The following is a 16,191-nucleotide window of genomic DNA, read 5'->3' as shown; positions in this document are numbered from 1 at the left end:
TTCTTCAGATTCAGATTATTTTATTGTCAGTTTTTAAAATGTACATACATTCAGAAAAACGTGAGATGCTTGTATTTCCCAGCTCCTCAACCGTATTAGATTTGTAAACATGGTACACACAACGTATATTTCTATCTATACAAACTATACTTATAAGCTATAACTATAATTAGAAACTATAACTATAAACTAGTTAGGCTATAAATAAACTATAAACTAAAACTATAAACTAAACTATAGAACTAAACATAATACACAACGTATATTCTATCTATACAAACCTATGCTATGCTAACTGTATAAATAGTTATAGACTATTATTACGTTACCATTGACAATTAGCAGGCTCGATGTCGGGTCAATGTAACATAATAAGGAGACGTTAGCCAAAGTAATCAACAAAGAATATTTAATGAATAATTACCATGGTTTTGAATAAAGGAAATCTAAAGTAACGACAGACAAGAACACATACTGCACAGACAGGATCAGCATCAGACAAAGGGGACGACACGACAGGATACTTATACATGAGGGGATGATGAGACAAGACACACCTTGGTTAATTACAAATGGGCACAGCTGGAGGGGAAAACGATAAGGACTACAAAACCACGACAGGGAACTACAGCTAGACACGACACATCACACTAGGAGCGCCTGATCAGGGCACAAAACACATAACACTAGACTATAAACTAAAACTAGAAAACTAAACATAATACACAACGTATATTCTATCTATGCAAACTTAAACAAGGAAGAACTGGCAAACACTGGATCATTATGTCTTTTCTACATATCAAACTGACAACAACACTACCACCCTCTCTACCATGGGTTGAAACTAAAGGCTCCTGTCACATCACCCCATCTACCCTGATTGTGTACATAGTGAAGTCACATTAAGCTCTCTTGTCAGACCACCCTGACTTCAAAACATCCACATGTCATCAGGGCTCAGGCCTACATAAACACCTAGAGTATATCATTATTATTTAAACCGGAACATTCATGTATCTCTATTATTTACAACTACATTCCATAACTGTTTATATTTTCCACCACAACAGTCTCGACAGGGCTTTACATGCGCCGAGATTACTGCAATCCGATTACAAATAATGGAGACTGTAATCTGATTGCAAAATAAATCTGTAACTGTAAATGCAATAACCAAATTACAGATATTTATTTGGTGATTATTTGTTGGATTGGTCGAAAACACATGGAAAAGGACATTTTAAATTGTGAGACACTACAGAATTGTGCGATTTTTTTTAATAATGGTTGATAATTGAACCCTTGCACTGAAGAACCACATAAGTCTGTTTTGAAAATGTCCTCTATCAGCCCATGTATTTGCAGTTGTAAAATCAATACAAGTGTGAAGGTGACGGGCGCCAGGGTGGCGCACCACATAACGCACTGCAGTGCAACGCGGCCGTCCCGGGCTCGACTCCCGGACCCGGCGACCCTTGCCAAATGTCTCCTCCCCATATCTTCCCCCATCCTTCCTCTCTGCCGGGTCTGTCCAATAAAGCAATAAAATGCCAAAAAAAAAAATCTTCAAAAAAGAAAAAAAGTGTGAATGTGATGTATCACCAGAAAGTACTCAACCTCTACTGTCTTTAACTATGAATGAACACAATACTCTAACTTACTCTAACAGATTCGACCTTCCATCCCTTTCCGACCCTCTCTGCGCCACCCCCTATCTCCCTGTCTCCGGCTGTCCCTGAGCAACGACCGGAGTGTTGAATGTCCCGTGACTAAGACGGGGAGGACGTGATCCTCTTTGCGCCGCCCCTGTGCCTCAAATAGATCCGCTATCAACTCTATCTTTAATCTTTCAAAATGTTCAGTTGCTATCGCTATTAGCTCTATCTTTAATCTTTCAAAATGTACAGTTGCTATTGCATGCACTCATCTGTGTTTCACTACACACATGAGTGCATGCTTACCAACTGTCCGTCTGCAACACTACTATCACCAACATCTAAGAAGGGAGATCCCCCCTTGAATTGCCCTTCTAAGGTTTCTCTCCTCCACACTGCCTGTGGAGCTTTTTTCCCTATTGTTAGGTTTTAGTGAGTTTTTCCTTACCTTCGCGTGGGGTATGTCTGGGAGTGCTTGCATTCTTTCATTTATTTGCATTCATCTAAAAATGTTTGGACCTTATGGTGTTCTTGTTCTGTTCTTGACTTATTGTTATGTTTTCTTCTTGACTTGTTTAAAGAAGACCTGTACGGCCCATGGGGACATTAACGTGTGTTGTCGGGCCCTATAAATAAATTTGATTTGATTTGATTTGATTCTGGTGACGGGTTAGGCTCAGAAAAGGAGCGAGACTGTAGGATTAGAGCAACTCCTACAGTTGACAAACGCTTTCTTCCTGACTTAATATTGCATTTCTGACTGGCCTAAACTAAATGTTTTGACATACTACTGCCTTTAACTTTAAATAAATCAAGTTAAAGGCATAATCTATTCTAGGGACACAGAACAGTATTAGTCACTATCCTCCTATTATGATTGATTCCTTATTTTGCAGGTAATATTGTGTATCTGCGTGTCGTTCCATACGCAGTGCGTCTGTTTTTTGAGACCATTTGAATTTCAAATACTACATGTAACAACAGTTACACAATAAGGAGGACTGGCACTTGTGCACTAAGTACGATTTGGAATCATTTGGAATGAAGACCTTATACATTCATCCACGTACAATTAAGTGCACTACGCACGTAAAGTAATATAGTGGCTCAATCAAACTTCTCATTACCATTGGCCAGTGATGAGGACTGTGTAGACTCAACCACCAAAGGACAATGCTTTTTAATGTAATTGTGTGTGGTTGAATCTACACAGTCCTCATTCGAAATTATTTGAAAATCGTACGTTTGTGCATCATTAAAGGTGCTATATAGATAACATTCGGCCACTAGATGTCGCACTAGAGCACGATCATGTAATTTATCCAATCAGATGCATTCCACGTGGAAGGTAATGGGAAGTAGGGAGGGGATAAACAATGTAAACAACAACATTCATTCCAGCGACTTTTCAGGGCCCCGTTCCCCGTACCTGGATAACTGAGTTAGCCGGATAACTTTCTGTGAAGTCTGACTTAAGCCGGACTTTCCGGTTCCCCGAATCTGGATTGTCCAAATCACCATGACAACAGATCCAAAAGTTTGAGCCTGGTCGAAAGCAGGGTTTAAGTTCAAGTTAGCCGGATGAACCATCGCCACGCCCCCGCAAAGAAGTGACAGCCCGTTTCCTGAAATTATTCCCACAGTCTACGATCTGCATTATACCATTCTGAATTACGTTTTTGTGCTCCATTCTTCCAGAGGGGGCTTTTGAAATGTAAAATAGACCCAAAATGCTGATACTAAATTCACTTTGTCCTAAATAATGCACGTTATATATACCGTGGCGCTCGCTCGGTGCGATGTACACATTATGTGGTTATTTTAATTGTAACTGGGATTAAGATGTCTGATGAGATGCGCTGTTTGACGGATTTGAGAAATTGAATGAGCCGTTGACGTCACATTAATGAATGAGGATAAAGAGATAAAACTTCATTCAAAATAAAGAATATTCTAAACACGGGTCTCTCGTTCATTAATGTATAAACAATGAATTTATCCCATCTGGCACAGTGGCGCAGCGGTAGTGCTCAATCCTGGCAACCCAGCGACCGGTGTTCGAAACCCCGTGTTTCCAATATAATTATTTGGAATATAATATTAATGATTATACGCCAAAGTAGCCTAGTTTTAAGTTAAAATATTATAAATCTACATGCATTGAGGATGTCATTCTTTATATAGCTCTCAACGTGCACCAAATTGAATTATTCCTACATCGCAAAAAGAAGGGAAAGACTAGGTTTCGAACCCCGGTCGTCTGCGTGAAAGTCAAAAGAAGAACCCGTTACACAATAGTGGAGATAAGTAAAAGATCGACCATACATGAATCAATGGGAAGAGAGCCGTATCGTTATTCTGTATAACAGTTTAACTAATTATTTTCGCTAGCAAGATCTCATTTGATTATTCAATCCAGCAGGCAAGTTTAAAGAAATATAATCTGATTGATTGAGGTAATGAGGGACTTAAAATTAGCCTATAGATAACGCATTTAACTTGTCGGCGAGGCGATTGAGCCGTACTGCAATATGTTAATAAAGTTTTAAATCAATTAATCAATCAATGCCGCTAGAGAATCAGGATCTCTGCTATCGATACGTGCTGGCTTGAGTTAACGAGACTGAATCCACCTTCGAGGAACAGGAAAATCCCGGCTTCAAACATCGGGTTAACTGAATCTGAATAATGACATCTTGATCGACTTAGTTGAACCAGGTACGGGGAATAGGGCCCTGGTTCCTGAGAAGCGCTATACAAATAAAATGAATTATTATTATTATTCATTATGGACCTGCCAAATTTTTCTTTAATTATAAATTCAATACATTTTAATGTAATTCATTGATCAATTCCTTTTTTGTGGGGAAAAGCAATAGTTTCATCCCACACCTTTCTAAAAGCTCTGTGGGTGTATTCCTTTTAAGAAATGATTACTCTGCTCGTCACCAATGCAAGAGGCTGCGGTCTCGACTCCCGGAGTCAGCATTGCCTTGGCTTGGGCCGATCGTCATACTAACTCGTTTGGCTGGGTTAGGGGGAGGGAAGCCGTGGGTGGGAAACTGGCGTTGTGGACAGCGACGCCTACAGGTCAGGTCTGAGCGCTTGCTCAGCGGAGGCAGGACTTGATGAAGGCAGCGTGACCTCCCACGCGTTACACTACACCAATGAGAGTCCTCGCTGCCAGGTGAAAAAAGAGTCACTGGCTGTCGCCGCAGGTATCGGAGGAAGACTTCAGGGTTCCCTTGTACCGACCAGTAGGAGAACATGCGCACAACAACCAGGTAAGGGAGGGGGGGGATTGGCACAACGACTCAATTGGGACGGGGAGAAAACAGAGAAAAATCGGAGAAAGAGAGGATAAAAAAAATTAAAATAAATTATTACTCTACATAAAATTTGTATCTAAAGCACCTTTAAAACACTTTGAATGCCACTCACGGCTTTTCTCGGGTTTACCCCCCGACCGTTGAATGCCACGTCACGAGAATACTCTGTTTTTTTTTTTTTTATTATTACCGATCTGAAATCATATTGCATCAAGCGAGCCTACCATTGGAGATCCAGGCACCGCCGGCGCTCAGATGTGAAGAAAGCGCCCCCTATCGTCTCCCAGATGGTAAATCACCCTTTTGGATTGGACTCAATGAAAGTGAATGGGAGAAAGGATTTCTGACTCCACATTTTACTTCTCACTGATGTAACCGGGGTCTACCAGAGTTCATTCTGGAGCCTTGGTGCCACGGCGAATATGTGTTTTACTGTATACACGATGGATCAATCAAATGAGCGATTTTTTCGAATGGCGATCGGAAATTGGAATAAACCATTTGGATACCATCTGACCTCAGGTAAGGAATCTATGTTATCAGTCTTAGGATAACCAGACTCGTTTCCACGGATATATAAGCGGTTCCCCTATATGTGATATAGCTGTTTTGACTGTAAAAGCCATCAGGAAATAAGAGCAGCGATTATCAGCGCGCGGCACGAGCGTACACATATACTATCGATCATCTAGCGTTTATTTGAAAACGATTCATAAATAGGCAGACAAATGACAACGTTCTGGAATATTCCAGTAAAAGACGATTATCATAGAATGGGTTGTTTTTTCCGCGAAAACGAGTGATTTTCAAAATGCTATCAAACGGAAATGAAGCGATAAAAAAAACAATCTGCCGTGACAATGTTGACTGGAAAATTAGTCTTTGATAAGCGACGGGCAGATTAGACACATAGCCATAATTTAAAACATAGATTAGGCGATATTAAGTTAACATTGGAGTGGATGGTGGCATTCAAGGGGGTAAAAAGGAAAACACGGCTGGCAATCAAAGTGTTAAGTTTGTGAAATATGAAGATAACAGGTGAAGGAGATCACGAAGAAGGTCCAACCTGGTGAACTGACTGATATATCCTAACAGGAGATCATGAAGAAGGTCCAACCTGGTGAACTGGCTGATAGATCCTAACAGGAGATCATGACGAAGGTCAAACCTGGTGAACTGGCTGATAGATCCTAACAGGAGATCATGACGAAGGTCAAACCTGGTGAACTGATTGATAGATCCTAACAGGAGATCATGACGAAGGTCAAACCTGGTGAACTGACTGATAGATCCTAACAGGAGATCATGACGAAGGTCAAACCTGGTGAACTGACTGATAGATCCTAACAGGAGATCATGAAGAAGGTCCAACCTGGTGAACTGGCTGAAGGCTTTGTAGTTGGTGAGTTCCCTGTAGTCTTCCTCTGTGAAGGTGTGATCCACGTCCTCCAGGCCCCACTCCTTGGCCAGCTGGGCTGAAGTCTTCTGCTCTATGGGCTGCTGAGAAGAAACCGACAAGATCGACAAGCATCATCAAGCATCATCAGTTTATTTTTTCCCCCTGATTTTTATTTGACCTTCATCTAACCAGGCAAGTCAATTAAGAACACTGGTCAGGGGCGGCTAAGTGGCGCAGTGGGCAAGGCGCTCGCCACTAGTGCAGGAGATGCTGGGTTCGAGCCCAGCTCTCGGCATTGCTACCAGCTTGGCTGGTCGCTCATACTAACACAATTGGCAGTGTTAGGGGTGGGAAAGCTGGTGGGGTGGGTCCTGGTCGTTGTAAACAGCGACTCCTACAGGTCGGTCGGGGCGCCTGCTCAGCGAGGAAAGAATCTAAGGGGGGTAGTGTGATCCTTCCACACGTTACACCCTCTCAGTGAGAGTCCGCGCTGCCAGGTGAAAAGAAGCGGTTGATTGGCTACACATGTGTCGGAGGAAACATGTGATAGCCTCCACTCTCCCAGACCGACTGTAGGGGGTAGGTGCGCAGCGACCAGGAAGGGGATTGGGAATTGACATAACGACTAACATTGGGATGGGAGAAAAACTGAGGAAAAAGGAGGGGGAAAAAGATCACAAAAAAAAGGACAAACAGGTCTCTAACAGGGAAAGGGGACAAAAACCTTACCTCATATAATCTTAACTTGCCTTATCTTATTTTATCTTACCTTACCTTACTGTTCCATCCTAGAGGCAAATCTTTGCTGTGACAAAATGGCAACCAATGTAATCAAAAAAGTCAGCCAACGAACAAGATTCTTGTACCGGATCTCCTCTCTGGTAAACAAGAATAACCTGAAGACTCTAACAGGAGCACTCATTCAAGGGTACTACGACTATGCTTGCACCTCATGGTACCAAAGCATCTCAAAGGCACTAAAAACAAGACTACAATCGGTGACATGGGAGGTACAGAGGTGGGCAGGCTGAGTTCAGTGGGGGGGAATGCCGGGGGGAGGGGCCATCGTTCCGGCGGTTTGACCCGGGGGAGGGGGGGCCTTGCGTGTTGTGGGATCGGTATGGGGGGGGCGGGGTTTCCTGGGGCCCTCGGCCGCCGGGGCCTGGGCGGTATGGTCACCGGGCCGGGGGGGCACCGAGCTTGGGGACGCGGGGGATCGGGGGACCATTGAGGCGTGGTGCTTAGGCCTTCTGCGGGCCTGGGCTGGGCTTGGGGTTCTCGTGGGCCGGGGGCCTGGCGGTCTGGCGGGGGCGGGCTCTGGGTGCTCGGCTCTGCGCATGGTGGACCAGGATATGGGGGTGTTCTGTTTCTCGGGAGGAGGGCGGGAGGGAGGGGTTTCTCTAATGGGGGTCAGAGCAGCTGAGCTTTGCCCAGTGGGGTCCTGTGTGTTGCGGGGTCGGTGGGCGTGGGGTGGGGCTCTCGGTGACATGGGAGGTAGCGGGCTTGGCTCGGTGGGGGGGAGACTCTGTCCCTCTCCTCTACTGGGCCTGGCCCAATTAATTCAAGGGACCCGTGTCGCTGGGGGCCCGGCTCTGCGCGCATCGGCCTGGGATATGGGGGAGTTCTACGGGCTCAGCTCAGGGGGGGGAATGTTGGGGGGGGGGGGCCATCGTTTCCGCGGTTCGGCCCGGGAGAGTGGGGTCTTGTGGGTTGTGGGTTCGTTGTGCGTGGGGTGGGGTGCTTGGTGATGTGGGAGGTAGCAGGCTAGGCTCGGTGGGGGGGAGTGCCACCCCTCGCCCCTCTACTGGGCCTGGCCCAATTAAATTCAAGGGACCCGTGTCGCTGAGTGCTCGGCCCCGCGTGGGACGGACCTGGGATGTGGGGGAGCCCTCTTATGGGGGTTTGGGCGGCTGAATGATGGCATATTCAAGGGACCCATGTTTGTATATTGTTATGGTATGGATGTCACTGTAAGTATTATCTAAGTGTTGTATGTCTATAAATGTTAAATAAAAATGTAAGTTAAAAAAAATAAAACAAGATTACAAACATCACAAAACAAACTGGTCAGACTACTGCTTGACCTTACTCCTAAAACCCACCTCACCCCTGCCCATTTCGACATCCTAGGATGGCTTAGAGTAGACGACAGAGTACAGCAACTTGCAATGGGCCTGGTCTACAAGATACACTACACCACTAAGGTACCCATGTACATGTACATGTCGAAATACTTCCCAAAGGTCAGTGAATACCATGACCACAACACCAGAGGGAGTTCCACAAATCATGTTCAACCCAGATTCGGCTCAAACAAGGGACTAAACACGTTTAGCAATTATGCCACAACAATGTGCAACGCCCTACCCACAGCCATAAATGAATGTGAATCCCTACCCACCTTCAAAACCGCCCTCAAAGAACACCTACGGAAGGCTGCAATTCAAAACACCCACCCACCCAACCCCCTCCAATGTACAGTTTCTTCCCCCTCGAATGTATATATTTTCTTTTAGGATCTCTGTCTCTTAAACAGTACTGTATATTTGTATGTCGTGTATGTCATAAATGTCATGAATTGAAAATGGGGGACCCTGATGTAAACAAGACGAAGGTCTTTCTCTGGTCTGCATCCCCTTAACAATTGTGTGTATTGAGCTGTACTGTACTGTACCCATTCTGCAATCTGTTAATAAAGTTTTCAAACAATCAATCAATCAATCTAATCTTACCTCATCTAATCGTACCTCATCTAATCTGACCTCACGTTACCTCATCTAACCTTACCTCACTTTATCTTATGTTATCGTACCATCTTATCGTACCTCACTTCATCTTATTTTATCTCGCCTCATCTGATCCCATCTAATCTCATTTTATCTCATACCTTGGAACCACATGGCTCCATTGACAGTGGTGTATGTGATTGAAGTGATTGAAGTTCCTGTACCTTAGTGGTTTCCTCCTGACTGCTGTCCCCGTCATCCTTCTTCTTCTTCTTGGTTTTCTTCTCCTTCTTCTCCTTGTGCTTCTTCTTCTTCTTCTTTCCACCAGGTCCAAAGTCGCTGGCCGCACTGTCGGAGTTGTCGCCATAGTCTCTCTCCCTCTCTCTCTCCCTGTCTCTCTCCCTGTCAGAGTCCCGCTCGACACCACTGTCCTGGAGCGAGCAAGACAAAAAGAAAGAGAGAGAGAGAGAGAGAGAGAGAGAGAGAGAGAGAGAGAGAGAGAGAGAGAGAGAGAGAGAGAGAGAGAGAGAGAGAGAGAGAGAGAGAGAGAGAGAGAGAGAGAGAGAGAAGGAGAGAGAGAGAGAGAGAGAGAGGGAGAGAGAGAGAGAGTGAAAGAGAGGGAGGGAGAGAAAGGAGAGAGAGGGAGAGAGACAGAGAGAGACAGGGAGGGAAAAGAAATAGAGGAGAGAGCGAGAGAGCGATGGGGAGAGAGGAGAGGGAGAGAGAGGGGGGAAGAAAGAGAGAGCAAGAGAGAGAGAGGGAGTGAAGTAGAGAGGAGGGGGAGAGAGGGGGGGAGAAAGAGAGAGAGCAAGAGAGAGAGGGAGGGAGGGAGAGGAGAGAGTGAAAGAGAGAGGGAGGGAGGGAGAGAGAAAGGAGAAAGAGAGAGACAGAGCGAGGGAGGAAGAGAGAGACAGAGAGGGAGGGGGGGGAGAGAGAAGGAGGGGGGAGGGATGGAGAGAGAGACAGAGAGAGGAGGGAGGGGGAGAGAGGGAGGGAGGGAGGGAGAGGGAGAGAGACAGAGAGAGGGAGGGAGGGAGAGAGGAGGGAAGAGAGAGGGAGAGACAAGAGAGGGAGGGGGGGGAGAAAGAGTTTGAATGGTGAAGAATAATGACATCATAAGAACAGTTAAAGAGCCTAACGTTACTTACAATCTTCTTGAGAACGTTAAAGAGCCTAATGTTACTTACAATCTTCTTGAGAACAGTTAAGGAGTGTTACTTACAATCTTCTTGAGAACAGTTAAGGAGTCTAACGTTACTTACATTTTCTTGAGAACAGTTAAGGAGTCTAATGTTACTTACAATTTCTTGAGAACAGTTAAGGAGTCTAACGTTACTTACAATCTTCTTGAGAACAGTTAAGGAGTCTAATGTTACTTACAATCTTCTTGAGAACAGTTAAGGAGTCTAATGTTACTTACAATCTTCTTGAGAACAGTTAAAGAGTCTAATGTTACTTACAATCTTTTTGAGAACAGTTAAGGAGTCTAATGTTACTTACAATCTTCTTGAGAACAGTTAAGGAGTCTAATGTTACTTACAATCTTCTTGAGAACAGTTAAAGAGTCTAATGTTACTTACAATCTCCTTGAGAACAGTTAAAAATTCTAACGTTACTTACAATCTTCTTGCGCTTCTTTGCTTTGACAGGTTCCCCTCTTTTCCTTCTTCTTCACCTCCTTCTTCTTCTTGGGCCGCCCCTTCTTTCTGCCGGGCACGTCCCGGTCCGACGTCTCCCCCTCCTCTTCTAGGAGGAAAAGGGGATGAAGCAGGAGAAAGTTGTCTGGAACCATATTATAACAATAACCTGAAACGCCTCAAAATACATAGCTAACCCTAAATGAAAGGAATCCCAACCTGAGCATGACATAAGAGCAAAATGTCCGCCGTTGTGAACACGGTCAATTATGCACAAGGGCCTAGTGATAATAGCACTGGCTTTGCTGACCTTTGACCTTGACTGATTTGCCACACACGCTAAATTAGTTCCAGCTAGTGGATTGTTAAGTGGATTTGACAGCTGCCGTCGGTTCAATAGAAAAGCATAACCACAATAGCTTAATGCAGATATGCCTATATATGGGCAATGTGTGCAATAACATGGTCATACAATTATTGCTTATTTACCTTTAAAACGTGTGTAGTTTTAGCTGTTGTTGGTGACATTGGCCTAGCAAGATATAGCCTATACCAAATGATTATTTCACTGTGAACCACAAGGGAGATGTAAAAGATAATTGACCTGGGTCTATAATATATTATTATATATAATAGTTTGTAAACAAAACATGGAGCACATTATTTATTTCCCATGGAACAAATTATGTGAAACGATTAGCCTATCATCCGAGTGTCTCTGGGTGGAGAAAACAGCATCTAAAGTCAGTGACATGGTCCCACAATCCTACTGGGAAAGCAGTCAAAAGAGCAGCCAGTGGGACTGGCTGAGAGAGAGAGAGAAGAGAGAGAGAGAGAGAGGGAGAGATTGGGGAGAGATCTGCAGAAAATACAATAAAAGCACCAGCGAATATGAGCGCTGCAGCCGCCATTGTGACATACTGTTTGATAGAGGCTACAGTTCGATTGTATTGTTGTCTGCCTGTCTGCCTTTGTTGCTTACAACAGCAGTGAACACACCTACTAGCTATACCCGCGTATATCTGTGCAGCGTTCGGCTGACGAAAGCGGCGCCAGGGGCGGCAGCAACACGCACTCCGCTCCCGGTGATTCCGAGGCCGCCAGCGAGACGGGCGTGATGAACTGGAACGACTTCCTCCCCGCCGTCAATCCCCTCGCCGGGGTCCCGACCGCCGGGGTAACCGCTGGTGGAGGTCGCGGGGGGTTAGAGCCCACAGCGGGGGAGCGCGCTAATTGATTTGAGCGTGTCTGTCTGGCGTCACTGCTGGCCCTGAAAACGAGCTAATTTGGGCCCCAGGCCTATATTATGGTGGAATCGACTTTACTTTAGAATTGTGATATTTGACTACATGGTATCTTTTGTAGGGGCATATAACCAATCAATTGGAGGCATAATAATAACCATTGCAACTTTGACTTCTAAACTATGGTAACCTGAACTATATGGTTGCCTTTTATTCTCACCGTCCTATGCATTGACTATGCTACATCAATTTATATACAAATATACAATTCCACTTGCAGATAAACTTCTAGAATGCCACAATATGGTCTCTCGTCGTTGATCAATGTCATCATTATCAATATTGCATATCGTCTGCTGCTATTGTGGCAGAAGAATGCAACCCCACTGCAGCCAGACAAATAAATCCAATGATATATGGGCGATTATAAAAATAAAAGGCTCCTTTCTGTACTGTCTAAAACAACGAGGGAGTCGTTATTACGGGGTAATTAGGCTATTATACGAAAAGCCACCCCAGGCTGGCTGAGCCGCATGCCGTGTGCCGTGTCCTATGTTGAACTGTCCCCGTCACAGCAGCGACAATGGGGTGAAGTTTCTGACACACGCTGGAATCTCACACTATCATCCAGAGGCTCTGATCATCATGACAGCTAAACGCATCTCATCCCAACCAAGACCCGATTGAGATTTCAAATATCAAGGCTACGATGGCATGATGGGGAGTCCATGTTTTCTGCCAGTCATGTCGCGACCTTATTACAATACGAGATTACAATGATATTACATTTACACCATGTTGCGTGTGTCGTGTTATTATAGAATCATCATCATCCCGAGCGGCGAAAGCAACGTTAATAAGACGCATCAACTTTGAGATTTGCAGAGGATGAAAAGGAAAACAGCTGTGTGTGCAAGTTGGTTTAAAGTTACATTTCAACTCTTTTAGCTGGGATGTCTTGGAGACAGAGGGGATCGCAACTCATTAGATCATCGGGTAATAACGTGTGATATAGGTGGTCCTGCAGGATACTAGGTGTTCCGGCGTAGGTTCGATCCCCCCTCAAAATGTTGGATTATGTGTCTTGTGTGTTTCTATTCTCTATGCGCGCTCCCGAGCCTTCGCCCGTCTCTACTGTCCTCTACTGTACCTGGCGCGGCTAGTGGCGCTGCCGCTGCTGCAGTTTCCAGAAGCGCCGCCGGCGAGTTGATGTCGCTTATTGCGTTCTCCTCGTCTAGCTCTCCGTCGTCGTCCTCTTCTTCATCAAAATCTCCTCCCTCGGAATTATTATTAACCACCATGCCCTGATCGTCTTCCTCACAGGACCGGAGAGGAGAGGAGGACATTATTATATTCCCGTCATTTGATGGATCCGCGTCCTCGTATTCTTCATAAAGCAGCGTATTCTTCTTCGCCCGAATTATGATATTTATTTTAATATTCAAATCGGCACAGGCGGGGGGAAGAAAAAAAAGTGGGGGGCGTTTTGGAATATTTTACACTAAAGGCAGAGCAACAAAGATGGCCGCCCTTATATTTATTTTTTAACAACCCCCCCCCCAATAAGAAAAATCCCCTTACATAAAAAAATGGCTGACTATATTATTTCAGAACGCACCCCCTCCTCTTTCTCTCTCTATCTCGCTCCCTCTCTTTTCTTTCTCGCTCTCCTCGCCCCCCTCCCTCCATAAAAACGTACACATTGTTACAGGAAAGGGGGTGTGTGTGCGTGTGGCTGCATGCAAGTTACACTGTTACTTGTTTGTGCATCCCCCCCCTCCCTCGGATCAGTCACGAATTCGTCAGACTTGCCTGGTTGGTTGGTTGCTTGGTAATAACTTGGTAATAGCGGTTGTGTGATTTTTTTGTGCAAGTGACACTTATTACTAAAAAAAAATCACACAATCGCTTTCTGCATTGCAGAGCCCGACACACAAATCTATCTAATAGGGCCACCTTATATTCTTGGGAGCCCCCACCGTGGTGGTATAAAATATATTTTGGAGCAGGAGGGGTGTGTGTGTGTGCGTGTGTGTGCGTGCGCGCACTGTGCGTGAGTGCTGGGGAGGGAATGATGAGGGGGTTGGGAAAATCTGCCGCAGCTATGCCCAGACTTACATCAGATTGTATTGCTTAAAAAATTAACCACTTGTGGTGAGGATGATGAAAACAATGCACACACACACACAAAAAGATATGCGAGCTACATTTTCCACTGGAGAGCATCGCGATCCACAATTAATAGTAATAATCCACCTCCGACACGACGAGTGAAAATAAGGGGAAAGCGGAATTCTGAACGCCTTCTCCAGTCTTGCAGCTGGATGGCACTAGTAAGGCCACTGGGATCCCTGGATCTCGGTCTGCCTTTAGTAGCGCCGCTTGTAGCACTTTTGTTTTGTCAAAAGGAATTTTGATTCGCCTCTCGAATTCAAACCCCGTAAGAAAAACACGAGTCAATACAAATTGAGTCACACACAAAAAAGGAGGACAAATTAGCTCCACAGCGTTTCACCACCTGCCCGACTTCTGTATTCGAATGAGTTTAGCACATTTTGTACTGTAAAAAAAATCCTTATATGCAAATCCATTTATTGCATGCTGCTTTGAGGGAATAACAAACCAGGTAGACAAAGCAAGAGCACTGGAAAGATGAACATTATGAATTGAAAATGGGGGGGGGACCCTGATGTAAACGAGACGAAAGTCTTTCTCTGGTCTGCATCCCCTTAACAATTGTGTGTATTGATATTGAGCCGTACTGTATTGTGCCCATTCTGCAATCTGTTAATAAAATTTTCAATCAATCAACAGAAGAGTAGAAAAGCATTGAGTAAATAAAGTTACGTGAAATAATAAATATATAATAATGTGTCACGAAGAAAACCTTAATTGTTTGAGAGTAAAAATTATCTGAAACATTTAATATTTGCTGCACTATATCCTACTCAGGTCAACGGAACATCGGGGGTCATGTGTGCAAAAGAATAAATAAAAAAGATCTAACCCTAACTACTGGCATGCACCTAATAAACTAACCTACACTGTAGCACTCAACACTTTGATGAACATTGTTACTCAGCTGATAGAGTTGTGCCCTTCCTGATGACTTGTCGTACAGAACTTGTAAGTCGCTTTGGATAAAAGCGTCAGCTAAATGTAAATGTAAATGTGCATGAAACGGTTCTAATTAGACCACAATAAAGCTTCTAAGAATAGAAGTACTGACCTACAGTCATTGGTCAAGTCGCGTGACGTAAACAAACTAAACCAGGACACAAGAAGGAGTCTGTAACTCTTTACAGAGACGTTTCTGACACGCTTCATGCCCCCCCCCCCCCCCCCCCCCCCGGGGTCATGGTTCACTCTCAACCCTCGGTGAGGTCGTCGTTGAAGTAGAGCAGGATGGACTGGGTGAAGAGGTCGCGGTCTATGCGGTCGCGGTCTAACTCCTCGTCGTCGTCCGCGATGCCGTTCTCGGCCAGCGTCCTGCTCATGTCCAGCGGGAGGCGGTCGTACTTCCAGGTGTAGTTGGCGGCGTGCGAGTTGTAGCGCAGGTAGCGCTGCTGGAGGATCTGCTCCAGAGTCTCCTCGGAACACACCTGAACAGAACGGGTCAGAGAAAGTGACTTCCAGGACCACTTTGGTCTTCTCTCACTGGATTGTGACAGATACGTGTGCGTGTGTGTGTAACTGGCCACAGACTCAAACCCGCGGGTCCCTCAAACACTCTTATAACCCTTTCACTATACCACACTACCAAAGGGTTAACCCTTTTCACTGCGACAATACAGAAGGTTAACCCTTTCACTGCCACACTGTAGTGTGGTAGTGAAAGGTTAACCTTCTGTAGTGTGGTTGTGAAAGGGTTAAAGGGCCTGAAATAAAACAGGATGTGTTCGAACTAAACTATGATATCAGAAGCAGTCGTTACCTTATACAGAGACATTTCTGACATATATATACAGTATATATTCATAACCATATACGGTATATATTTGTCTGAATATAATCTTTTTTACATACCTGTACTATATCTACATCTGTATATATCCCTACCAACTCTTACTAGTTATACCGCTGGCCAGTATGGCTTACTACCATAGTGTCATTATTACTCAGCAGTACTCATTTATCTATACTCCAGTTTAATCACCTGTACGTTGTATTATTGCTATTTCACTTAATTGCTACA

At 44.7% G+C, this 16,191-nt stretch overlaps 2 protein-coding genes across 2 annotated transcripts in view; both read right to left on the bottom strand.

Moving 5' to 3' along the window:
• The window catches only part of chd3 (chromodomain helicase DNA binding protein 3), a gene marked incomplete at its 3' end in the record, with an annotated part of 171,320 nt that extends 157,808 nt beyond the window's left edge, over positions 1 to 13,512 (bottom strand). The window contains 5 exon segments of the mRNA XM_084313205.1: positions 6,363 to 6,490; positions 9,340 to 9,546; positions 10,736 to 10,774; positions 10,776 to 10,861; positions 13,147 to 13,512. Coding sequence (XP_084169331.1) covers positions 6,363 to 6,490; positions 9,340 to 9,546; positions 10,736 to 10,774; positions 10,776 to 10,861; positions 13,147 to 13,342 — 656 coding nt within the window. The 5' untranslated portion in view covers positions 13,343 to 13,512.
• A 1,852-nt stretch (positions 13,513 to 15,364) lies between these two features.
• Positions 15,365 to 16,191, bottom strand: part of cyb5d1 (cytochrome b5 domain containing 1) — a gene marked incomplete at both ends in the record, with an annotated part of 49,250 nt that continues 48,423 nt past the window's right edge. Inside the window, one exon of the mRNA XM_084313208.1 lies at positions 15,365 to 15,598. Within this exon, the coding sequence (XP_084169334.1) occupies positions 15,365 to 15,598 (234 nt within the window). The remainder of the gene's footprint in view (positions 15,599 to 16,191) is intronic.

Source organism: Notolepis coatsorum, assembly GCF_963971535.1.
Source record: "Notolepis coatsorum genome assembly, chromosome: 4".
Lineage (NCBI taxonomy): Eukaryota > Metazoa > Chordata > Actinopteri > Aulopiformes > Paralepididae > Notolepis > Notolepis coatsorum.
This window is presented reverse-complemented; position numbering and strand designations above follow the sequence as displayed.